The sequence below is a fragment of the Centrocercus urophasianus genome, unplaced genomic scaffold (assembly GCF_019232065.1).
Source record: "Centrocercus urophasianus isolate 14NV4802_14NV808 unplaced genomic scaffold, USGS_Curo_1.0 seq_12, whole genome shotgun sequence".
Lineage (NCBI taxonomy): Eukaryota > Metazoa > Chordata > Aves > Galliformes > Phasianidae > Centrocercus > Centrocercus urophasianus.
Genome location: NW_024884364.1, coordinates 60,903,935 through 60,928,708, shown reverse-complemented (window position 1 = coordinate 60,928,708; position 24,774 = coordinate 60,903,935). Strand labels below are relative to the sequence as shown.

The 24,774-nt window shown below is 38.2% G+C and overlaps 2 protein-coding genes across 5 annotated transcripts in view; both read left to right on the top strand.

Moving 5' to 3' along the window:
* The window catches only part of TMCO3 (transmembrane and coiled-coil domains 3), a 29,112-nt gene extending 9,626 nt beyond the window's left edge, over nt 1-19,486 (top strand). Inside the window, exons 5-13 of one of the 3 annotated variants that reach the window (XM_042809487.1) lie at nt 193-321; nt 982-1,074; nt 2,269-2,455; nt 3,282-3,399; nt 3,984-4,179; nt 10,112-10,262; nt 15,671-15,750; nt 16,265-16,414; nt 17,983-19,486. In XM_042809487.1, the coding sequence (XP_042665421.1) occupies nt 193-321; nt 982-1,074; nt 2,269-2,455; nt 3,282-3,399; nt 3,984-4,179; nt 10,112-10,262; nt 15,671-15,750; nt 16,265-16,414; nt 17,983-18,096 (1,218 nt within the window). In that variant the 3' untranslated portion in view covers nt 18,097-19,486. Of the gene's footprint in view, nt 1-192; nt 322-981; nt 1,075-2,268; nt 2,456-3,281; nt 3,400-3,875; nt 4,180-10,111; nt 10,263-14,890; nt 15,050-15,670; nt 15,751-16,264; nt 16,415-17,982 lie in introns of those variants that run through there. The other 2 variants (XM_042809485.1, XR_006167266.1) reach the window with 2 other exon arrangements.
* Nucleotides 19,487-24,447: 4,961 nt separating this feature from the next.
* TFDP1 (transcription factor Dp-1) overlaps nt 24,448-24,774 on the top strand; it is a 41,017-nt gene continuing 40,690 nt past the window's right edge. For both annotated transcript variants that reach the window (XM_042810848.1, XM_042810846.1), the window contains exon 1: nt 24,448-24,531. The gene's annotated coding sequence lies outside the window, so the exon portion shown is untranslated. The remainder of the gene's footprint in view (nt 24,532-24,774) is intronic.

Genomic DNA, 24,774 nt, shown 5'->3' with positions numbered 1-24,774 from the left:
ATCTGCAAACAGAAGTGCTTACACCTACAGTTGTGTTCAGGTAAGTTTACTGAAGTTTTGCTTTGTTTTCTCAGGCAGTATTCTACATGTAATTTTACAGTGCCACTCACCTTTTGAAGGGTAATAGTCTTTAATTTCACCACTAATTTGGGTATCCTTTATACTAACATACTTGTACATTTTACATACTAGGATATTGTGACAATAGGAATGTTGTCTTTGCCATGTGGCTGGCTATGCACAATGATAGGATTGCCAACTATGTTTGGGTACATCATCTGTGGCGTACTGTTAGGACCATCTGGATTAAATAGCATTAAGGTAGGCATGCATGTTGTTTCTTGACTGATTGCATTTACTGAAATCTTTAGCAGTCATTTTAAAAAATGGTATGGCCAGCTTCAAATGCATGTGTTTTGAGTAGTGGTCTGCTGTGCATTAACAAATGTTTGACCAACTGGCACAATGGAATAGATGCTAAATGTGTGTATTACATTAATATTCACATAATTGCTTAGAAATTCCTGTCTTTTCAACCTCTGCTGTTACATGGGCTCTTACTGAAATTGACTGTTGGGCAAGTAAAATGAGTAAAAAAAAAATTTTTTTTTTTTTTTTTTTTTTTTTTTTTTTTCCCCTCAATCTCACATTAGGAAAAAAAAGACTAAAGAAATACAGTTTCAAAATTTCATGTTCTAAAATTGAAAATAAATAATAACTTTTATGTAGTACGTGTCTTTTGGAATGAGAAGGTTGGCCACTCAGTTTAGAAACAGGATTGTATTGTTGACATTAGAAAGATTCAGCAATGGATTTTCAGAGACTGTGAGGAAGTGGGAACTACACTGCTGAGGGGATTTGTGTTGCTATATTACTAGCAAGTGAATTACCTATGAGAAAATATTTGTTTTGTAAGTATACTTACAATTTGCTTTATAATTAGGTTGCTGTGCACTGATATTTATTTTATATTTTTGAAAGTCTATTGTGCAGGTGGAGACATTAGGAGAATTTGGTGTATTCTTCACTCTCTTTCTAGTTGGTCTGGAATTTTCTCCTGAAAGACTAAGAAAGGTATTTCTTTGTTGTACTTCTATATTACAAGATGTAACTGCTAACGTTTAAGTCACCAGTTCTATTTCAGATTTGCACATGCTTTCTATCATATATGACTCTGCTATTGTACAGTTTTGAAAAGACAAATATGGCATCTTTTCTTTAATTTTCTGGGAAAAATAGAATGCATTATTTATTCAGCGTCTCCAACAAAACTTGCTGTTCCTTTTCATTTTAGTAAAATAGGTTGATTGCTCAAAAAATCTCAGACAATTTATGGCAATCCATCTCTGCTTTATTTTGACGTGCAGAAACATGCAGTTGCTGTTTTGAAGTGTCTGGTGATTTTTGCCAGTCCTGTAATTAAAAAAATCTGTTTGTTAAGTACTACATACTGAATTGATGATACGTGCTGTACTGGCTAGTAAGCTGATTCTGCAAGTACATTAGCACAATCATGAGTATTACTTGCAGTGGCCACTGGGATTCAGCAAAAAGGTACAGGTTGTTTTTGATCTTAATTAAAAAAAACAAACTCATAAAACGAGCTAGAATGTTAATATTGGAAAATACTACCACAGAAGATGTGAAGACTGCATGTACTTAAAGAGTTGTGTTTTGTGATCTGTTCCCAAATTGATGGTTGTGAGTTCGTGAGACTATTAAAAGCTTTCTTTGAAATGTGTTGAAGTCTGAGTATTCAGATTACTCTCCTATTTTTAGTCCATCTGAAGTCAAAAATGAAAGTCAGCAATTCAGAGGTTCTTCAATAGATACTATGCAAACCGTTACTAGATTGCAAGCAACTTCAAAATCGTGTATGGACTAGTATAAATTGGGCTGCTAGTATTTATGGTGGTTTACACCACTCCCTATGTTGGGTTTTTTTTCCCTATAATCACAGTAAATAACAGGTCTTCCATTTGATTTTGATGTAATTTAGCCCATAGTGGATCTTTGACCCTTAATTTATTGGTTTACGAGCTCTGGGAAGTATACTTAATGAGCCTTCATGAGTTAACGAGCCTCTTGACATAGAATATTATCTCCTAGGTGTAATATCTTTAGAGCTTTAGGATGCGTATGATGAGAGCTGGTTATGTCTGTAGCCCAGCACTGCAGTGCCTGATAGTGCAACTTCAACTGCTTATTTGCACTGAAAATCTCTGTAACGTGTCAAACTTCTTAATAAGAACTTGTTTTCTTCCTGAGGTGTGGAAAATATCTTTGCAAGGACCCTGCTACATGACGGTTCTGATGATTGCCTTTGGTTTATTGTGGGGACACTTGCTCCAAATCAGACCGACACAAAGTGTCTTCATTTCCACTTGTTTGTCTTTATCAAGCACACCATTGGTGTCAAGATTTCTTGCAGGTACTGTTCGAGGAGATAAAGAAGGTAAGTGTGATTTAAATACGGACTGCTTGAGTACGTATAAAAAAATTTGACAAAAATGGACTTTGTGATATTATAAGAGAAAGTAGTTTAAAAATGAAACAAAACCTTGTCTGGTTTGCACAGGATCATCCTCCTTTAACTGGTCAGTGTTATATGTGTTCTTGCTATGAGGTGCACCTGTTACTTCTGTAGCCAGTCCTTTCTGGATAAGGAACGGTGTTAAAATCAGTGCAAAATTGGCTTTACTGGGGCTCTGGATGCATGGTGCTTTTTAAGAGGCTACCAGATAAGACCGTTGCTACCAGACTGTCAATGGGCAGAAAGGCTAACTGAAGTAATTCACATCCTTTTCCTGCAGGCTAAGACCACCTCTGCTAGTCTTTCAAAGACAGCAGCTCTTCAAATAAGTACTTTCAAGTGCTGTATTGATGGCTTCTCAAAAGGCTTCTAAATGTTTCATTTCAGCAGTTTTGCCAGCCTGTTTTCTTCCCCTTAAACCTCTCTTATCCATAGGTGCTGTAAGGTGTTTTTGTTTTCCTTCTCCCCAGAATACTCCTATTCCACTGCCAAAAGTTTATTTTCTGTATGCTGACTCTTGTTAAATTAGATCTGCCTGTTACTCTGCAGACTGTAAGCTTCTGTAAAGAAGTTCCAGTAAATGCATAACTGGAGCTTAACTGCAAAACAAAGTCAAGGTTTGTATTATACTTTGACCTCACTTCGTTGAGAACTATACATAGCCTTCATTTGATTAAGATGCTGTTTTTTCTGCAAGCATTAATAGACTCTGATAAATGTTTCCGTGACTGCTTTGTTTGGTGTGCAGGGGATATTGACTACAGCAGTGTACTACTTGGCATGTTGGTGATGCAGGATGTGCAGCTCGGCTTATTTATAGCTGTTATGCCTACACTTATTCAAGCAGGGGTGAGCACACATTCCAGGTAAAAAAAATATATATATATATCTTCCTTCCCCCCTGGCCTTTACAGTTTAGTATATAGGTTGCAAATACAAATATGACAGCGTTACCTTTAATGTCAGTCCACTAAAAAATAGGATTTTGTTTTCTGCGTTCCCTTCACTGTTTGTACTTGCCATGTTGCCATGTTGTATGAGGATATTCTTTCTGCTATGGCTACCTTAGTCCAGTCTAACTTGTAACCTGAAATTTGTGGTGAAAAGTTTGTTACTTTGTTGCTAATTTCTTAGTTTATTACTGATTTCTTTAGACCTTACTCTCTAAAGGCATTTTTGATAAAGGCTGTGGGATAGAATTACTGATTATTGTTTACTATGAAGAGCTGTCAGCAGAAGTCTTTTTGAATTAATGGAAGTAAACTTCTGTAGAAGAGATTGACACACTTAGCAGATGTAGTATTTGTGTTGTCTTGCTAACGTTTGAAATATCTTACTGTAGGTACCGAATTTCAGACATCTGTGGAATGAGATCTTTTCAGTCAAGGAAAACTGGTTTAGAGGCAAGAGAGCAGTTGAAAGAAATGTTCTGTTTGTTCTTCTCTTCCAGCATTTTCAAGGAAATACTGAGAATACTGATACTGATTGGCCAAATTCTCTTTTCTCTGGCTGCTGTTTTTCTTATATGTCTTGTTATAAAGACTTATCTCATAGGACCGTATTATCGCAAGTTGCATGCAGAAAGCAAAGGGAATAAGGAAATCCTCATTCTAGGAATATCTGCATTCATCTTCCTAATGTTAACGGTAATCTTTTAAATTAATAAAACATTTTGATACGTGTGGTAGAGTTTACTACGTCAGTGCCATAAAAGCCATCGCACTTGCTGTTATTGCATATCCACGTAACACTGCAGTTTAATTTTTTGCTTTAAAATGTTTTAAAACAGAAAAGCACAGATGATTCATTTGTCACAGCACAGGTAAGTATTAACTGATACAACTTGAATGTCGATAGATTGAACTTCTGGTAATTTCTCTCATAGATACTATAAGGAACGTGATTACAATTTTAATTTTGAGGTATTTCATGCATTTGAAAATAATTTAGGATGGGTTTTGGGATACTGATAATGGCACATGGTGACACTTAATAGCTCACTTACAATGGCAAATTCTTGATATAGATTTTATTATAAAATAGCTTTTTTTTTTTTTTTTTTTTTTTTTTTTTTTTTTTTCCTGTGGGAAATAGTTGGAGATGAAGTTGAGAAAGCATGGAAATGCCCAAAGGTTCAGATATTTTGCCAAATCTACAGTGTACAGGATTCTTATGCATGAAGTGAGAAGATAGAATAGAACTTCAGAAGTCATAATTCTCCAGGATATAGATCACGTTAATTGATTTTGAGATCTCTTATGGGTTTGGTTTATTTGGATCTTTCATCCCCTGGCTTCTATTTCATGTTTCACCCCCCAACAGACTCTTCTGTTGGCGAACAGACTGTGACAGCCAACGATATTAACTGTGGGTTTGAAATTCCTTTGTCCTGCTTGTGCAGATTTTTATGTCTGCCTTGAGAATTTCAGAGAAAAATTATCAAAGATGCTGCAGTGTTTGGGAGCCTTTTTTGCTATCTGTGTTTGCTCAGTTATTACAGGGCCAATGGAGAAAGAAGTTAGTGAGAGCACACCTTCACAATTTATTGATTTTTGTTATGTGTGTTAAAAGCAGCATCCCCCTAAACAGCTATTCATATTCCAAACACAAGTGCTGTTTAATAAAAAACAAAACTATTCCCTCCTTTTTTCTTTCTATCAGGCAGACATAACATTTGTAGAACAGCTTTAATAAAAACAAAACCCAATGTAAGTCACATATTAAGTACTGCGGTACCTGGAAGAACTTCAACTGCTTTGATGAAAAAAATGGTCTGCATAGATTGATCTGATTGAATTGGGTATATTATGCCCAAACTGACATCAAATGCAGAGGGAGTTGGTGTATGTGACTTGATGTAAGCTGTGTATACAAACCTGAGGGGGAATAGGTTGGAGCATATTGGATGTGTATCACAAAAATGGAGTGCTTCTTCAGCATGAGAAGTGTTTGAAAAGAAACAAATATTTTGTGTGCTTTCAAGCAAAAGCAGCTTTCCCTTAAAGCATGATAAATAATGTATTAAAAGGATCAGTACAAAAGATGCTGAATGTAACCTTGGTAAATCAGTTCAGATGCTTTATGTTCTCTGGTACAGATACACTTAGTACAGTTTGCAGTACAAGCTGTGGTTTAAGCTCAAAGAGCTGAAGGGAAAAAAATGGAAAGAAGAAGAAAACCTCCACCAACAATGCGGTTGTCCTATTGAAAAATTAATCAAGAAGATCTTCTGGAAAACAAATCTAAATCTAAATTGTTGTAGATGCCCTATTATTTCAGGAAAAAAAGCATGGGGGCAATCTAATTTGAAAATCTTGCATGAATTTGGAAAGAATCAACTTTTTGAATGTGAGTGTATTTTGAGTGCCAGGTAAGAAAAAATTGAACTCACATAGTGCTTACAAAGATCTTTCTCCTTTGAAAAACAAATCTAAACATCCACAGAATTTGTTTAATTATCTGGACACATGGAATTTTGCCTATTTGTGTAGTTATAAAAAAGCTTTTGAAGGACAGAGTAAGAGAATGTATGTTTTAGCAGCTTTAACCAAAGAAAACTCTGTGGTTCCATTTAGGAAAAGTTGAGAGATGTTTTCAAGCAAAATGTTTTAGCTCTCTTTCTAACATATGAGATATTCTGCAGGCCATGTCTTTCCCAATGCATGACTGAGGTAGGAATTGCATGATGTTTGTACTTCATGCATGCAAATACTTATGTGCTTCCACATTGAAGGCCATGTCTGGGGTTCACCTAAGTTATCTCATGTTGCGATTCATGTGTAATGCACATTTTATGTATATGTAAAAATTTCATTTATTTTACTTATGTCCCATGCTTCAAATTCTCCAGTGACAAATTAAACAAGAATAGTGGTTTCTCTATTATTAAGGGCAACTTCTGTGCGACTGTATGGGAAAAAAAGGAGGATAGGACAGAGAAGGTTATTACACTGAAATTGCTTACTAACACTGCAGTGCAAGTGTTATCCTGTTGATTGAGGATCTTTCTGCATGGAAATTATTTTTGAACATTCCTTTGTCTAGAGCATTTCTGATCTGCTTGGTTCACTTGGATAACATTGCAACTCAAAATTTGAAACTGGACCTTCAATATGTCTTTTCTTTGTAAGCCAACTTAGAATAGGAGATGCAACACATCTCAAATATGAGCTGTTTTACCAAATTTTGGAGATATCTCAGATATGTAAGTGAAGTTTTCCCCTTTTTTTTCCTCACATTGGAGGGCTCTGAGAATGTCAGGTACCAATCCTATGCAAGTCTTGCTGAATTTTGCTACATGGTTATCCGTCTTTAAATCGCATAGCTTATCATCAGTAACAAAAGTTCAGTAGAAAATTATTAAACTTTCAGCTTCTTTTCCAGCTTTGATTTATGCTGGTACTGTGTACTATTTTGAAAGTGAAGCCTGATTCTGGTTTTAAAGCCACAGAGGATAGATGGCAAAAATGGTGCTTATATGTCAGGACATGAACTGTACTACAGTGACCTGAAGAACATGCTGTGTGTCAGCCAGGGTGTCGATCAGTTGTGGGTAAAAAGGGGCTTCTGGTCTAACTGCATCATGGTGGATCTATGGTGACGACAGAAGGAGAGGGGAATTGCCAGCTGTCTTTATATCTCAAAAAGTTGAAAATATAGCTGTGTTATTGCAGTACTTCATGTAAGAAATCGTGCATACTTTTTCCTGCATTCTATTAGGAATGTAATTCCTTGTTTGCTGGAGTACTTCCCAATGGTTCATAACCTGCTTTTGAACTCCTTCTTGTCAAGTAAGGAGAGAAGATTAAGAAAGAACTGTAATCTTATATTCAAATTAATTATTTCATAAAATCATCCGAGATGGAGTTTTAAAAGGCTCACAAAAAAATTATTTCAGTTCTCATTAAGGCTTTGCTTCTTTAAAGTGCAAACTTAGTATTCATCTCTCCATCTTCGACACATTTAAGTTATGAATGTCCCAAATATTAATACATTTCCCTGAGGGGTTTCTGTAGTTTTACTAACTTACCTTATTCATCAGGCTTCTATGATGATTAAGGAGTAAGATAGGCAATATTAGTAGGCAAAACAACTGCTGAACAAATGGCTGAAATTCAACTGGAACATGGCATAGAGTAATGTTTATTTCTTTATTGCTGTGGTAGAATATATTTGAACATAAAAATCCTATATTCCCATGAGAGCAAAGCAATCCTCTCTGAGTTAGGAGTAAAATGGGACCTTTGAAAACAAATGAAAGCTAAATTATACAGAGGTAGAAGGATGCAAATTAACAGAAGTTTTTCATTTAATTTTGAGTGGAGAAGCTTCCTGTAATATAGGAGTTGGGAAGAGAATAGAACACGTCTTGGGGAATAGTAATCATTAGAGTAATGTTCAATAAAGCAAAACTTTAAAAATGGTGCAGACAGAGAGGGATTACTAAATGCAAAATATTTCTCAAGTTTTGCCTATATAAGAAATTTTATCTAAACTGCCATTGCACCAGTAAAACACTCTTCATTGTATGTCTGTATGCATTATTTAAAATAAACCCCGACCCTACAGATTTAGTTGAGGAAACGTATGTACTTACTGATAATGCTACTGGACAGCCACTTACTAGGGTGGGAATAGAAAAAGTAGTCCTGGTATAAATCTAGCTCTAAATCTGAAGAACAGACTGAAAGAAGTCAGGTGTGGCCACATCCAGCCTGGCCTTGAATGCCTCCAGGGATGGGGCGTCCACAGCCTCCTTGGGCAACCTGTTCCAGTGCTTCAACACCTTCTGTGTGAAAAACTTCCTCTTAAAATCTAACCTAAACCTCCCCTGTCTCCGTTTAAAACCATTCTCCCTTGTTGTATCACTATCCACCCTTGTAAACAGCCATTGCCCCTCCTGTTCATATGCTCCCTTCAAGCATTGGAAGGCTACAATGAAGTCTCCCCAGAGCCTTCTCTTCTCCAAGTTGCTTCTCAATTAAAATGTGCCTTGCTTGAATAGTGATTCAATAGTGATTCTTAGAACAGGATAGCATTGTGCAATTCCAGTACAAGGGGTGGTAAATCCCTTCTTAAATGGTAATCTATCCACATGCAAGCAAATACTTAAAATACTAGCTAAAAAGGTTTCAACCAGAATGTGTATGAGTTTATAGCAGAGAAGTAGAAATAATTCCCAGTTTACCTGAAGAAGCTGTACTGGATCTATCATATTCACTAAGTTATGACTTTCAAAAATGTTTCATATCTATATATATGTATTTCTTATTTTAATTAATTTAATGCATTTCTTTCTTCCCCCTTACAATTTCAAGTTGTTGTGAAAAGCGCTGCGCATCTCTGAAGCTGTACTGAAAAATTCCTTTTGTTTTAAGACACAAATGTATCAAAAGTGGCATATTTCACATAGTAGCTGGAATGGATTATTTTATTGCTTTTGAACAGTCAGCAACCATTTGCAATGACAGAAGCAATTTGTTTTCTTAAATACCTTGCAATAAGTTAAAGACTAGTATGCAAGTGGCTTTATGTGATGAGATGCTGAAATACGCAGAAGACTGGATTTTATTTTCAGTGGCATTTTATGCATTGCTTGTTTATCATTGCCTTTTGTTCTCCTCTGTTAATTTTGAGTCATTTGAGTGTTAACTTTGTGCCTCTGTGTAACACCGTTTGACATATGATCAATGTTGTCCATAAATGTACCATGGTGTGTCGTTGCTTAAGCTAAATTATTATGGAAATAAGTCTTCAGTTTAAATATTCTATTAATATTAATAGAATTGTCCTTTCTAAGTGAGGTGACTGTCCTCAGCAGCATGGCTTTAAAGTAATTTATTCCTGTGAAAAGTGCTGCTTGCTTTTTTAGTGTTATAGGCGTTGCCTTAAGCAGTTTCTTTGGTTTTTGGTTCAGTCATTTGCATGTTTAATCTCTCCCTTGAAGTGCCATATTCAAATAACAAAAAGAAAAGAAAAAACAACAATGAAGAGGAGTCTGAGTTCTTTCAAATAGGTTTTTCATTCCAGCAGCTAACTCCACATGCTTAAATTCTTTGCTATTCAGTAAAAAACACAAGCACATCCAGGTCCAATTTACAGTAGTAAAATGTCTATTGTGTCTGCTATATTGAGACTGTTCTCCCAAACTATAAGATTTTACTTTTTTTTCCTCTTTGTTTGACAGTTGGAAATTATGCAGTTCTTATGGCTTATTTTTACAGCCTCAGTGTATTGTGCAGTGCTGACTCTAAGCTGTTAGTCTCTCTGTAGTCTTTGAAATCAGATGCCATCCACAAGAGTGACATAAAGCATTGTGATCCAGATTTTAAAAAAATTTTTTGTTTTTGTGGGAAAGGAGGCAACACCATGGAGGGAAACTGCTTTTGTGAGAGTTTTGGCTAAATACAGTGCTGCAGAAAACAGAAATAAATCAGCAAATTCTATTTGTTGTTGAATTTGCACAGGCATTCACTACATCCAGCACAATGTATAGTTTTGTAATTTTGCAGTGAAATGGTATGTATGGTCACTCTGGATGTGAGAACAGTAACAGATTTTTCTGTTGTTCCTTGACAGATCACAGAGCTGCTGGATGTTTCAATGGAGCTGGGATGCTTCTTAGCTGGAGCTCTGATCTCTTCTCAGGGTCACATGGTTACTGAGGAGATTATGACCTGTATTGAACCAATACGTGACTTTCTTGCCATCATTTTCTTTGCATCCATAGGTAATTTCTAACAAAGCTTACTAAAAATAGTGCTGCCCTACAAATGCAGGGGAAGAAAAAGAGAATTGATGTCTACAAACTCGGGGGAGGGGTGGATTTTATTTCTGTGCACACTGAAACATTAAAAGATGACACGATTGGTTTGATTTTGCTTATATTATAGATGCAGTATCAGTTTTCATAAGGAATTCCCATGTTGTACTGTTAGTTTTTGTCTTAATGTAACTTTCTCACTGTTAATTCTGAATTTGTTTGAACTATTTAAAAACCTTACTAAAATTTTAAGGGAAAAATAAGTTAATTTTTTTTGTTGTTGTTTATTTGTTTGTTTTTGAAACTATTCTTCTGTCTTGATATTGGATATAGTTGTAATTTATACCAAAACTTTATTACCATTTTGAGTCAGCGAGAGTAGGTTTCAGGTCCTTATAGCTTGCTTTTCTCTGTAAGTAGAATATGGCAATGGAAACAGATCCTTTTTCCAGCATTTTGTTTCTTTAGTTAGGAAAATGTAATCTGCATATTCTCAGCACAGGAAGATTGGGTAAGACTATCTGCTGACTGAAATGCAATCGTGATGCCTAAGACCAGAGAAGTAATTCATCATGCTTGTTATCCAGAACATGTTAATTCTGAGAATATTTATATAATCAACTGATATCTTCATTTTAAACTGCTAGATTCTCTGTGCATTAGCATGCCTTGTTTGACAGAAACTGAAACACATTTCTAAAGTGCTTCAGTATACTGAATGAGGAGACATGCTGAGTGAAAGTGCTTGCTTCTCCCTCTGGGATCATATAGGAGATATGTATCCTATCTGGGGAGCTTTGCAATGTCTAGAATAAGGGCTGTCTCAAATCCAGTCTCCTTTAAACTAGAGTCACTCATAAATTTTTGTATTTTTTTCTTCTTTTTGGTCTTTCTGTCTTTTTATTTCCATGTCTACTCAAATGGCAGTGAAGCCCAGTATTCATCAGAATTTGCATGCCTTACCTCATACATGTACCTGTTGTATGCCTGCGGTACCATAACAGAAACCAAAAGTGTTTCTTGGCAGTTTTCAAGATAAAAATAAAGGGAAGAAGTTGTGCTCACCAGCCTCAATCCGTTTTGCCCAGCCCATGATAATTTGTGCTGATCAGTCAGATAAGAGCATTATTTGAAGAACTCATTCACCATTTCATTTAAAAAAATTATGGCAAATCTTTTAGGACTGTACAGTAGACAGTCCCTACAATGTAACCTACAATTGGTTAGATGAATAACTGCTAAATGTTCACAGATAAGTCATTTATGTCTGTTAGTAAAGAAAGTGATGAGGCTAAATGTGTGACCAGAGTTAAAAGCATGGAATGTAATCATAAGCCAGAAGTCAATTTTGCAAGAGTTTGAACAAAAACGCTGTCCTTTGTAAATTACGAGTACCAATAAGACTGATACATGGGACAAGAAGATAGCAGCACTGATTTGAGAGAAGACTGAAATTGTTTTTGAAATTATGGTACAGAATTCAACAAGTATCTTTGACTGCTGTTAACAGAATTGTAAGAAGGGAGAGAAAATTGCCTGACAAGCTCGTGTGGTTTTACAGAAAATGGGTGCTAACGCCACCTCACAAGCAGGTTAGCTAAAAATCAGAAAGATGATCTATGTATGTGCATCTGACAAAACGTGCTGCTTGCTTGTGCAAAAACAAACAAAAACCTTCTCCATAAAACAAAGCATCTCCCTCCAAATGTTTTGTCTCCTCCCATTCTTATTTTCAGTTGCTTTCGAAGTGTGTGGTTAACAGTGCGTGGAAGCTCTGTCAGTGGCAAGGAAGTAGTTTTTAAAAAGGAGCGATGTTGCAAAGAAAGCTGAGTTGTATGAAGTGGCGTTTTTTAAGGACTATAGGGAAATACTCTACTTTGTCACCTACAAACTTACTGAGGGTGCACTCAGTCCCCTCATCAGGTCATTGATAAAGATGTTGAATAGAAGCAGCCCCAGTACAGAGCCCTGGGGAACGCCACTTGTGACCGGCCGCCAACCGGATTTAACTCCATTGGCCACAACTCTTTGGGCCTGGCCATCCAGCAGTGTTTCACCAAGCAAGGTGTTTGCCCATTCAAACTGTGGGTAGCCAGCTTCTCCATGAGGATGCTGTGGGGGACAGTGTCAAAGGCCTTAAAAGGCTTTTAAAGTCTTGATAGATACAGCATCCAAATGCATCACTGAAGTTATTTTTCTGATTGATTGTCCTATCTTGAGGATGTGTCCGAGTTAATCCTATGTCAGAATCTGAGTCAGAATGAACCTGGCTGAGGTTCAACTACCAGAGTTCTGTTTTCTGTTATCTTGTCTGCTGTCAAGAATCTCTAAGATTCCCCTTGTTGATGCTGGGTTTTCCAGCAGATGACTACATTTTGACCTTCATGTGCTGTAATGCAACAGGCAGGTAGAATCCGTTTAAAGTTTTGTTTTGTTTTGTTTTTTTTTCCTGAAGAAAAAAAGTTACTTGAAAAAAGGTGAAAAGTCTTCCTTGCAGTCATCCTTACATGAAAATATACCAACTTATATGAATGAACTGTGCCATTTGGCTTGACTTCCAGTGCAAGGCCACCATCTACACAACACTGCTTAGAGCTGAAGGCCCATGGACTGTGTTCAGCTATGAAAACCTACCTAATTGGTACACGAGCTATGAGTGACAGGCCAACACTACCAGATGATGGTGCTAAAGTTTTTGAGTTCTTGATTGAAGTGCTTATTCCATCTTAGAGAACAAGTCCTTATTGAATCCTGAGCCTAGTCACAAAGTCTAAGTAAACCTGCTGAAATTAGTGCATCTCTTGTCTGTGAAGTTAATCTCTGATGGCCTTCATATTGTCAGGAAGCCTTGATGTACCTGTATAGCAGCCTGATTTTACTTACGGCCTTATCCTAAGTTTTTGCATAGGACAAAGATCTGTAGTAATAATGGAATTACTGTGGTGGGCTTTATTTTTCCCAAAATGTGCGTGCATGCAGGGCTGTATGCTTGTTTTCTCAGAATTGTGTACGTAACAGGCTTAGGCTTGCTTTAGCTTAGAGACATTATCACCTATAGGTGCTTACCTCCACAGGATTAGTGTAGAAATCTGTGGTAGTTTGTACTTCAGCTCTTTTGAATAAGGTAATAATCTCCATGTTGGGAGGCAGTCCAAATGAACTTCAGGTTGCCTGTCTGCTTCAGAACTGAGAAAGTTGATCCACCAGTAGTGATGAGAGCCCTAGGCTATACTTACAGCCTCCTTTGAAATCTTCAGTTCCAGATATGCTGGTTGGCCCTCTTGTCAAACAAGACATTGTTACAGGCTGTGTTTCTCTAGCCGCTTTTCATGTATATCATCTCTGAGACCAGCCTAAAGGTGAACAAGCAACATGCATGTGATAAACACCAGAGAGACAGAAGCTACTTGCCCCTCCATGTGTATGCACACGTCTAGATTTCTTTTTTGATACAGTGTTCATCTCTTTTGTTTTGCCATCTCTTTCCTTATTCTGATAATCCTTTGTATTTGTGCATCTCTGGTTAGACAGAAATTAAGAAATAAAGTAGAGTGTGTGCATGCTAAGTAGTACTTGTATAAAAATCTCTGGTGGAATACGCATATAGACAGAATATCTTGAAGTTGCTGTAAGTACATTCTCTTCTGCATTTAGGAAGAGAAGAAGACAAGTCTTAGTTCTATATGTCTCTTTTGGCTCTGTGATCTATAAAGCAGGGGAAATTAGTGAAAATTTATCCTGCATTCCAATAAGAAGTTACCGCATTGATTTACAGATCTCTTAGCCTTCAGCAGAAACAATTTGGTTGAAGAATCAGCAGCTACTAGGAATTTATCAAGGACACCACCACTATTTTAGTTTCCTTTTTAAGAGCTTTTGTGAAAAAGGAATGAGCTTCCAAAGTTGTTTACCTGTATAAGTTCCTCATATCATAGGTGATGGACTTAGCTTTAAGATTCTTCTGCAGTGATTTCAGGGACTTTAGGACTTCTCCAACAAGTATTTGATTTCCTGGGATGTTTAATACTACTCAGGTGTAGTTTTGAGCTTTTGTGCTCTTCACAATTCTTATTATCTCGCATCTTCCTTTTCTGATTCTAGAGTAAAATTTCACCTTTTACTGATTCTACAGATAAGCTTAATGAAAAAGCACATGGGTGCTTATCAGGAATAAAATTTGTGTGTCTGAGTTTGAGACATAAGGTTCTGCCACCTTTCTTCTATATTCCTTTTCCAATAAAACCAGCAACAACAAAATTCCTACACCATAGCAATGTAGCTTTATGCAGTTCTTTTGCTTGTAGGCCATACTCAGAGGTTAATGACTTTCCCTGATTCCATTCAAAGTGATTTTTCTTGTTCAGGTGATTTCAGGGATTGTGAATGAGGGTCATGGGATGAAAGCAATTTTCTGTTGTAGTTGTAATGTATATAAAACCTGAAAATGACATTATTTCCCAAGTAATAGTCCACTACATCTTCATACAAAAATGCTAAATGGCTAGCAAAGTCTATATTGCAAACACTGCAGAAAAATGGCATTATTTTCCTGTGGTATTTTTATAGCTTTCATGAAAGAGATGTGTTTCATTCAGGTTCTGGATTGTTTACTGGTGCAGAAGAGAGAAAACATTATAAATGAAAGTGCTTGTGCGTCAGTCATACACAATTTAACTTGATTTTGAATGTTGTTTGGGATGAACTCTTCCAGAGATTTGGCAAGGAGTGTTTCAGTGATGGAGTAGGTAGTGTTGGTAGGTATCCTAGGGATTTTGTTTATTTTTGAAAATATAGTCTTGCAATTAAATCTGTTAACTCTAAAAATGATAATAATGACATATCAGCATTAAGCTTTGAAATATTTGTCTCCAGGGATTCCTAGAATAATAAATTGGGTATTATTATATTCGGTGAGATCAGAGCTTCCTCATCATAGTTTTATTCTGAAAGTTAAAAATTTATCAAAGCAATAGTTACAAAAATCTGGAAAAAAGTCAAATGCTGTTTGCAATACCATTGCAAATGCTTCTTGTGAAACATTAGCAGTGTTCAGCAACAAACTGTGTATGCTTTAAATAAGATAGAAATGAAATATACCAGTGTAGCAGATACCTTTAAAGGGGAAATAAAAAATGAAAATCCTCTACTAAATACAACTCCATAGTATATCTATCTGCAAATAGTGTAGAATAAAAATATATTGTTTTGGCATTTGGAAACACTGCATACTTTTCTGTTTACTTGTCCGTTCCAACAAACATAAGACTTTGCTATTTAAGACTTGGCTTAGATGTGAGTCTGAATGCTTGGCAAAAGTTGTTGGTTTTAAAAGAAGTACTGGGATAATAGCACTTTTTTTTTTTTCTTCCTCCTAGGACTTCATGTTTTCCCCACGTTTGTAATATACGAACTCACAGTGTTACTCTTCCTTACATTGTCTGTGGTCATAATGAAGGTATTTGTTTCTTTTTTTAATCTTTAGATAGTCTGAATAGCACTGCATGTCACTATGAAAATTGCACAGAAACTGCACATCTAGTATAGCAATGAATATTACATCTTGACTGCAGTTGGAGAAATCTAGCTGATAGAATACAGTTTGATGTAACATTCTTTGTGTGTGTGTATTCTTAAAGAAAAGATCTTTCTTAATGTAAAAGCCTGTTACACATGGAGAAATGCCTATTTGTCTCACTTAGGATTCATGAAAAGTTATCAAATTATCAAATGTTTTATTATAGTAAATAAGATGGTACTTTTTACTCTGCTGTCTACCTTTTGCCTCTTTTGACATTAATACAGATAACATAATTAAAAGTCCACTCCAGTGTTGCATATGATGCAATGTATCTTCTATTGATTGTTCTATTTTATCTATTATACTTCCTTCATTTAAAAAGTAATCAAGAAAACAATAACAACACAGCAACAATTCAAAAAAACCAAAAAAATGTTCAATGTTCTCAAAGTTTGTCTTGGCAGTGCTGGTCCTTTCTCTGATTCTTCCAAAGACCAGCCAGTATATCAAATGGATTGTCTCAGCAGGACTGGCACAAGTCAGTGAATTCTCTTTTGTTCTGGGAAGCAGAGCACGCAGAGCAGGGATCATATCTCGGGAGGTAAGCTATTTTATAGTTATTAACTTTGCATTTTGCATCTCAGTATCTTACTGGGATTTTATTTTACAGTGTATTTGAAATACACACATATTTGGTGGCATCTCTAAATTGTTAGCAAATAATCAGCCCATACAAATGGAAACATGTGTCCTTGACAAGATTCGTAGTTTGATTTTTCACTCATTAAACTTCTTGGACTTAAAATATTAAAGCTGCAAGTTTTACATTTAAAATGACATTGTTACAAATGCTTTTTCTTAACTGTTCCTCCTTAGAGCTTCCTTATTAACTGAGCAGTAAATTGTAGCTACTACCCAAGTCACTAAGGCTTAGAAGCCTGTGCTTTTGAAATCTTGATACAGCTATAGGAAGAGGTAACTGAGAGCATAGGAATTGAGGAAGGAAACATCAATAAATTAGAGAGCAGGTATGGTGAAGTGGAAGTTGACCTAATATTTAAACAAACAAAGGAGGAAACAAACTTGTAGTCACCACCTGTGAAATTTGTTAATTTTAAATCCTCTGCAGAAGAAATAAGCTTTTAAAGCAGTTCTCAAAAAAAATGTCTTATGAAGGAGAACTTTAACTTACTTTTATATTCAAGTTACAAGAATACTGTTGTCTCCAGAGGAAATCTGCTTTGCAAACTTCAGTAAACTATAGCTACAGAGATGTAACAACTGACCCTGCTTTCTAAAGCTATGTGTGTTCTCCTCTGTGTCTCTGCTCACAAAAATACTCCGCTGCCTGGCTCTCTGAGCTTTCCATTGTGTGAGCAGTAGGCTGTATAATGCTGGAACCAATTCCAAATTAAGCAAGTGTGAAAAATTTACACAATGCTGTTCACTTGTGTATGTTAAGGTGATTCATTTTCATGTTTACTCCTGCATATAATTAGGAGTTATAAATACTGTATGTTTGTATAGAGTTTCAAGAGACCCATATGTGATTACAGAATCAATCTAGGGGGGCCCATCCAGTTTGTTTGGAGGGAGGCCTTTAGGCTTTCATTTTTCGTGCCGTTATCTACTGCATAAGTTTATGTAGCTCTGAAATTGCTTCAAGTCGCTCTTCTGTTTTCTTCCCACTGCCATTTTGTAAGACTCTTTCAGAATATGTAACCAAGACCTCGTTTCAGAAGATGTGTGGTATGACTTAGAGGAATTTTTGTTGTTTTTTTTAGTCTTTAAAATAGTAATGCACTTTGCAGTTACATATGCAAACCTGAGTTAATCTTGTTTTTTCATAAAGTGGTGTTTAGCCTTTGACTTGTTGGCTCTGCTTTCAAAATTGACCTCTTAACTGCAGATCTAAATAATTATTTTAATGTAAGTTCATTGTGCTGTTTTTGTAACTGAATGTTCAAACCGGGTGAACAGATGTTTTGTGCTTGCACTTGTATGTTTTTATAACAGTGTTTATAACTGTGTATGTTTATAACATAGGTGGATGAGGAGACAGGTGAAGTTTCCTGAAAATACTGTTGAGAAATGTCCGATCTCATCAAACTTCCAATAGTTTCTTAGTTTGCCTTGTAACTGTGGAGAGCTTTTATTTCCAATTTCCAGGTCTATCTTCTTATTCTGAGTGTGACTACTCTAAGCCTTTTACTTGCCCCTGCCCTGTGGAGAGCTGCAATTATGAAATGTGTTCCAAGGCCTGAAAGACGCTCAAGTACTTGATAAGACTTGCACATGAACAAGAACACATCTTCTTGCAAACATATCTTCATTGCTCATTGTATTTCTATGCACTTGGAAAACGAGAGGTTTTCAGTAGTCCTCTTAACATGCACTTGGTAATAAGCCTTACACTGACCTTAAAACAAAATTCAACACTAAAGAATTGTTTGATTTTAATTGCACGCCTCTTACAAAACTGGCTTTCTCTGACAGATTAGGATCTGCCAGACTATTTTTTTTATCTGATCAATTATGCAGTCTAAATTATTTTTTTAACTGTAGCATCATGCAAATTTTGTTGATTATTTTTTTTTTTGCCTGAATGTGCCTTTTAATTCTCATCCTCCTTTCGTTACTGTTAATTCACCACCAGATTTTGTTTAAAAAAGAAAAAGAAAAAAAGTGTACTATGGTGCCTATGGTATCTCCTTCCATTAAATGACTTGAGTCATTTTTGCATTTAGGAATGAGTTCATTAGAGCAGTGTAAATTCAATCACAAAACAAATCTGTAATGGTGAGTAAAAGTCTTAGTCCTTTCTACAAAGTTTAACTGTTAGTATCAAACTGTTTTAAGCAGTCAAATACGTATTCCAAATGATGCAGCCAACATTGTGTGCTACTTTGTTCCAAATTACAGCATATAATGTGTTTTCTTTCAGTGGTAACTTCTGTTTGTGTTAGTTCTTGCATTTATTTACATACTTGATTATAAGTTGATGGTGAAAAAGGGCATAACTTAAGTTATATTTGAAGACTGACAGTTGTCATGCATTCCTGTTCCTAGCTACTGTTACAGTAATTGTTTACAGTTTTGTTTGTTTGTTTTAAATCCAAAATAAACTTAGTAGATATGGATAGTCTAATTTCAAGCAGATGTTTTTAAAAAAAAATCACTGCAGAGGTTGGATGTTATTTATAATATTCTGCATTTGAAATTATTTTGAGTAAATTAATTTGCACAAAACTAGAAAGGGCAGCTTGAATATGTATTTGGGACTCCACAACTTTATACTTTGCATTTATATTGAATAAATTGTTAGTCTTTTAAAATATCATGATATTTAAAGAAAGATTGAATGTGATCTTAGATGTAAGTGCTTTGTTCTTTAAAACATTATAGATAAACAGGATGCACCTTGTAAAAGCCTATTCCAGAAGAATCATAGAGAAGATTTAATTCATAGACTGTAGTCTACTCTGACAATTTAAAAATCATCCTGAGGTTTATCTGTTTAAAACAATGCTATTAAAATATATTAACACTTCAGGTCAGTATTATACTGTCATTTGAAACAACTTTGATGCCCACCAAACAGCTAGAAAAATGTATGTTATGTAGGTTTAAATTGCAAATTAAAATGGAAGGCTGCCTTCCTTCTGTTTTATCAGCTGCACTGCTCAGCTTGGTGTCATTCGGAAACATAGAGAGCATGCACTCAATCTCACTGTATGTCACTGATAAAAAGGTTGAAAAGCACCAGTTCCACAACGGACCCCTGCAGACAGTACTCATCACTGGCCTCCAACTGAACACAGAGCCATCTACAACAACCTTGTGGCTACAACTATCCAACCAATTCATTACTGACTGAATAGTCCACCATTCAAATCCATACTTCTCTAGTTTAGAGATAAGGATGTGATGTGAGACTGCGTCAAAGGCCTTGCACAAGACTAGGTAGACGACTTCAGCTGCCCGTCCTTTGTCCACTGATGTTGTCCCTCCTCCACAGAAGGCCACCAGACTGATGGGGTACGATCTGCTCTTAGTGAAGCCGCACTGACTCTCAAATTGCCTCCTCATTTCCTTAACCCCTCTTCCAGGAGGATCTGCTCCATGATCTTCCCAGGCACAGAGATGAGGCTCACCAGCCTGGAGTTCCCCAGTTCTTCCTTTCTCCCTTTCATAAATATGAGAGTGATGTTTTTCTTTTTCCGCTCATTGGGAATTTGCCTGACAGCCATGGCTCCTCAAATATGATGGAGTGGCTTGGTGACCGCATCAACCTGTTGTTTCAGGACCCTGGGATGCATGCTATTCAGGCCCCGTAGACTTGCACACATTCAGTCTCATGAGGTGGTCTGAGACTTGGTCTTCTAAAAGAGATTCTTCTAAAGTTTTACAGTATAGTTTAACATCTACCAAATTAAACTTCTAAACTTTATTTCTTAACTAGGAAAAGAAAGCTTAGTCTGTCTACTGTTCTAGTCTATAGTTTTTTCTTGAAATACAAACTTCTCAATGCCTTGGTTTGGAAAGATGCTCTTGCACACTCTATGGAAAAGAAAGGGAGGAAGGGAGAGAAGAAGGAAGGCCATGATAGACCATGAGAGAGGCCTCTATCTGGGTTCCAGCATTTCTTTCAGCCGGTGGGCCCTTGAAACTATTATACAAATATTACATCTGTGGTAAGTAAACCTTTTGTATAAATAAACTGCTATGATTAGTTGTATTTCTCTGGAAAATTCCTGTTAGGAGAGTAGGGATATTGATGGCTTACATCTCTTAAGAGAAAAAATATTTTTTTTTTTTCATGATTACCTTTTAAAAGATTTGAGTGAAAAGTCCTTCTGGTACCATTGTCCAAACAGCAGGTATCTAGGTGACCTAAGGGCTGTCTCATCCCTTTTATTTCTTTCCTAAATAAGTTCTGATTTGGTCATGATGGAGGAAAGAAGTAGTAATATCAATATTCTGTGTCTCTTTGTTGATGCAGCCTGGGATTATCTGATTGGATACCAGATGCAAGTCCAAATTACCAATTAGACACATAAGTTTGTTTACAATTACATGGTTGAGACTCTCCCACAGAAAGCTGGAGGTATATTTAGATATTGTCAGTATTTCCTACAATGCAAGGAATGGCTTCATCCACAATTCCATATCAAAACTGGGTGGTCTCATGATAAAATCTTAGGATAGAAACAATAGGTCTTAATTCTTGAATGATCTGTTAGGGGAGAAAATATTTCACAGTTGGATCACTTAGAAATTAATAACCACAGCTCTTCAGGAATAATTTACGAGCTGGTGGTGTGGCCTATGGTTATACTTTGTGATTCATTTCCCTGTTCCCAGGGCCAGATTGGTATATCTTGCCCCACAACCACTCTTAGGTACAGCTCATCCCATATGAAGTCTGTGCTTCAGTTTCTCATTTGGAAGTTATCTATGGGAGCTGCAAGGTAACTACTTGCAGCCCTAGCATAGAAAGCTCAAGGAATGCTGCTGTGGGAACCTAAACAGAACTTTCTGAGAGCTTTAAGAGTTCCTATTTCCATCTTCAAAGATGAGGAGAAAGCAGCCTCACAGTACCTATCTGGTTTTACAGTTGGATATCCTTTGCTTTGTGGGCAGAGGGGCACATGGGAGTGCCTCGCATGAGAGAACAGTGCTATAGGATGGTGCGTGATGGAGAATGAGAAACCTTGTGTGGTCTTGCTGCCTGCTGGAATGAACCCAAAACAGTTAACCACAAAAGCACTCCTGGGTTTTGTCTAGGGAAGGAATGTATTTCTGCTCTGTAAGCAATCCTGGCAGTGCTCCAGCACATGGGCAACATGGAGTGTGGAGGAAACTGGACCTCTAAATGACAAGGGTAAGCTGTACTAGCAGTGTTAGTAGCTTGGCTGGATATGGCAATAGCTTATTAACAGCAGCAAGTACCAGTCAAACCACCATAAGCTGATCTGACAGTGAAGGAAGGCAGTGATGCCAGTGAAAAGAGAAGGAAATGCAGCAAGATGTTCTAAGAGCTGGGAATTGTGTGGCCCACCCTGCCCTGAAGGAAACAGGCGGAAGATAAAGATACGGGTCTACCAGCTTCATGGAGCAGGAAGCTTGTTTCTTTGGATCTCTCACAGACTTCATTGAGTAATTAACACTGCCAGTGGGGAGAGGCTTCTTGACAGTAGGGACAGCGAGACAGCGAGGAACACCAAGAGAGACTAAGGAATCTCAATTTCTGCAAATAAAAGACAAACTGGACAATCACATGACCAGAGGGCCTAGGGACAGCTGATCCTGCCTTGGGGAATAAAACCTAGATCAGATGAATGGCAAAACTCTTAAGGTTACAGAGCCAAGCTGTATTTTTATTTCCTAAAATAGAGCAGAAATTTGAGAAATGGGAGATAGTACCTCCCAAGGAGGCCAAATGCTGACAAGCTTATCAGCTGGTATGAGGTCTGTATTTAAGGAGCTCTCACAGGTCCCTCTCTTAAGACGGCTTGGCTTCAATTTTCAAAAATCAAAATGTGTCCCTGTACACATTCTCTGGCACATTGCAGGTTTCTGATTGCAAGTTAGTTAAAACATGTTTTCCTCCTCTCTGCATCTGCTGTGGAGTCACAGCAAATTGATGCTTGGAGTTGTGATCTGTTCTCATTCTGAAGCGTGCTGAAGATGGAGAAGGAGGCCACAGACATACAGTAATGCACAGCAGCCTTCCCACAGATACAAACAAGTCTTACATCTCCAAAACACCTGATGGAGAAGAGAAGATGAAGAGAGAGCAGAGAGCTGAAGTTCTTCCTGCTGGTGCAACAGCAAAATTACATGACAGATGTAAACAGAAGAATTAGAGTAATTAAAAAGGTGGTCTTCAATCACTTTCTGTACTGACTGTGGTCTAGAAAGTATCGATTCTTGTTTGCAGTGAAGCTATATGGTTTGCAGAAGCAGTGGTACGAGGTTCATATTCTGTCCTTTGTTACTGCTCCTTAGCTCTAAAAAGCTAGTATAGTTTTCTTAATTCCTATAAATCACAACTGGTAATGAATTATTTTCTCACCTTTATGAGAAGATTCTGTCTATCTTCCTCTGTACTTGAGAAGCTACAAGTTTTCAGCCTAAGAATTTTCACAGAATCACCGCATGGTTTGGGTTGGAAGAGAGCTCAAAGCCCACCCAGCCCCAACCACTGCTGTGAGCAGGGCTGCCGCCCACCAGCTCAGGCTGCCCAGGGCCCCATCCAACCTGGCTTTGAGCACCTCCAGGGATGGGGCACCACAGCTGGTCTGTGAGGTATAACTTAAAGCATGAGAGGAACTGTCTGGTTGCTCAGTGTAGTTGTTAAATTCCAATTTTCTAAAAGCAATTATTTGCTTTTTTTGTAGTTCCTTCTTTGCCCTGGGACAGACATGCCTCATTGTCTATTGAGGATGCAATCCTGGAAATTGCAGGTCATTAGGATACTGGAGCAAATTTTTCTTGGAAAAATTAATGTAAATGGGGTGCTGGGGTTGTAGACAAGGACTTGAGTTTTACAAATAGTTTAAATATGCATAGTATCTATCTATATAGCATCTGTTTTAAGGTGCTCAATGTTTATTTAGTGTGGGTTGGTCTCTTCTCACTGGTGACAGGACGAAGGGAAATGGCCTCAAGTTGTGCCAAGATAAGTTCAGGTTGGATATTAGGAAAACTTTCTTTGCAGAAAGTTGTGAAGCACTGGAATTGGCTCCCCAGGGAGGTGGTGGAGTCACCATCCCTGGATGTGTTTAAAAGCCGTTTGGATGTGGTGCTCAGGGACATGATTTAGCGGAGGCTTGTTAGAGTTAGGGTAGGATGGTTAGCTTGTGGTTGGACTCCATAATCTTTAAGGTCTTTTCCAACCTGAGCAATTCTATGATTCTATGAAGGTTCTCAGTCTCTTCCTGTGAAGTTGCACACACATTGTACATTCGCTGTTATCTTCTTTCTCAGCTTTCCACTGCCATCATGCCCCTCCAGGAAGGAAGAATGGGGAGATGGGGCCATGGTGGCTGTCAGTGCAAGGCACTGCATGGCCATGGTACCTGCAGCAGTTGAGTGGGACAGACACAGTGAGGGGTTACTATGAAGGAAACGCCTTGAGGAGCGCTGTTATCAATGACTGAGGTTGGAAAAGACCTTTCAGATCATCTGGTCCAGCATCAGCCCATCCCCACCGTGCCCACTGACCACATCCCCTCAGTGGCACATCCACGCGGTTCCTGAACACCTCCCGGGACGGTGACTCCATGGGTGATGTCTTCCCTAGGTGTGACTGGCGCTCAAGCCAGTGGAAGCGCCGGCACGTCGCTGCAGCACCCAACCGCACGTCCCTGCCGCCCCCTGCGCCCCTCAGCTCGCCGCGGGGCGCCTCCCCGCAGCGGGTCGGCCGATGGAGGCGGCGCCGCGGATGCGGGGCAGCGCGGCGCGTTCCCGCCCCCTGGCGGCGCCATCGCGACCACGTGCCCGGCCGAAGAGCAATCTCGCGCCGGTGCTTCCCGCGCGCCCGCCGCCAGAGCCGCAGGGCGGGGAGTCGGAAAGCGCGAAAATCCCGCGCATGCTCCCTCCGCCCACGGAGGGGCGGACGGTTGGCTTAGGCGCTCCGCGTGTGCCCGTGCAAGGCACGCTACACCCCGTGACGTCAACGCGCAGCGTCACGCCGGTGGGACGCACAAAAGTGTAAGTTTCAATTTTTTTTACCCCCCCCTCCCAACAGCCGCCCCCCCCCCCCCCCCGCTCCCTCCATTGTCGGCGGGGGAAGAATAAAAATAAAAATAAAATTAAGAGAAAGGAAGCGCGCGGCGGGGTCGCGGGGAGGGGCCGCCGCGCTCGCCTCCCCCCCCCCTACTGCAGCCGCCCCCCGGGCAGGTGTGCGAGGGCCACGGGCCGCGCGGTGACAGCCCGCACGCGGCGCCCCCCCGT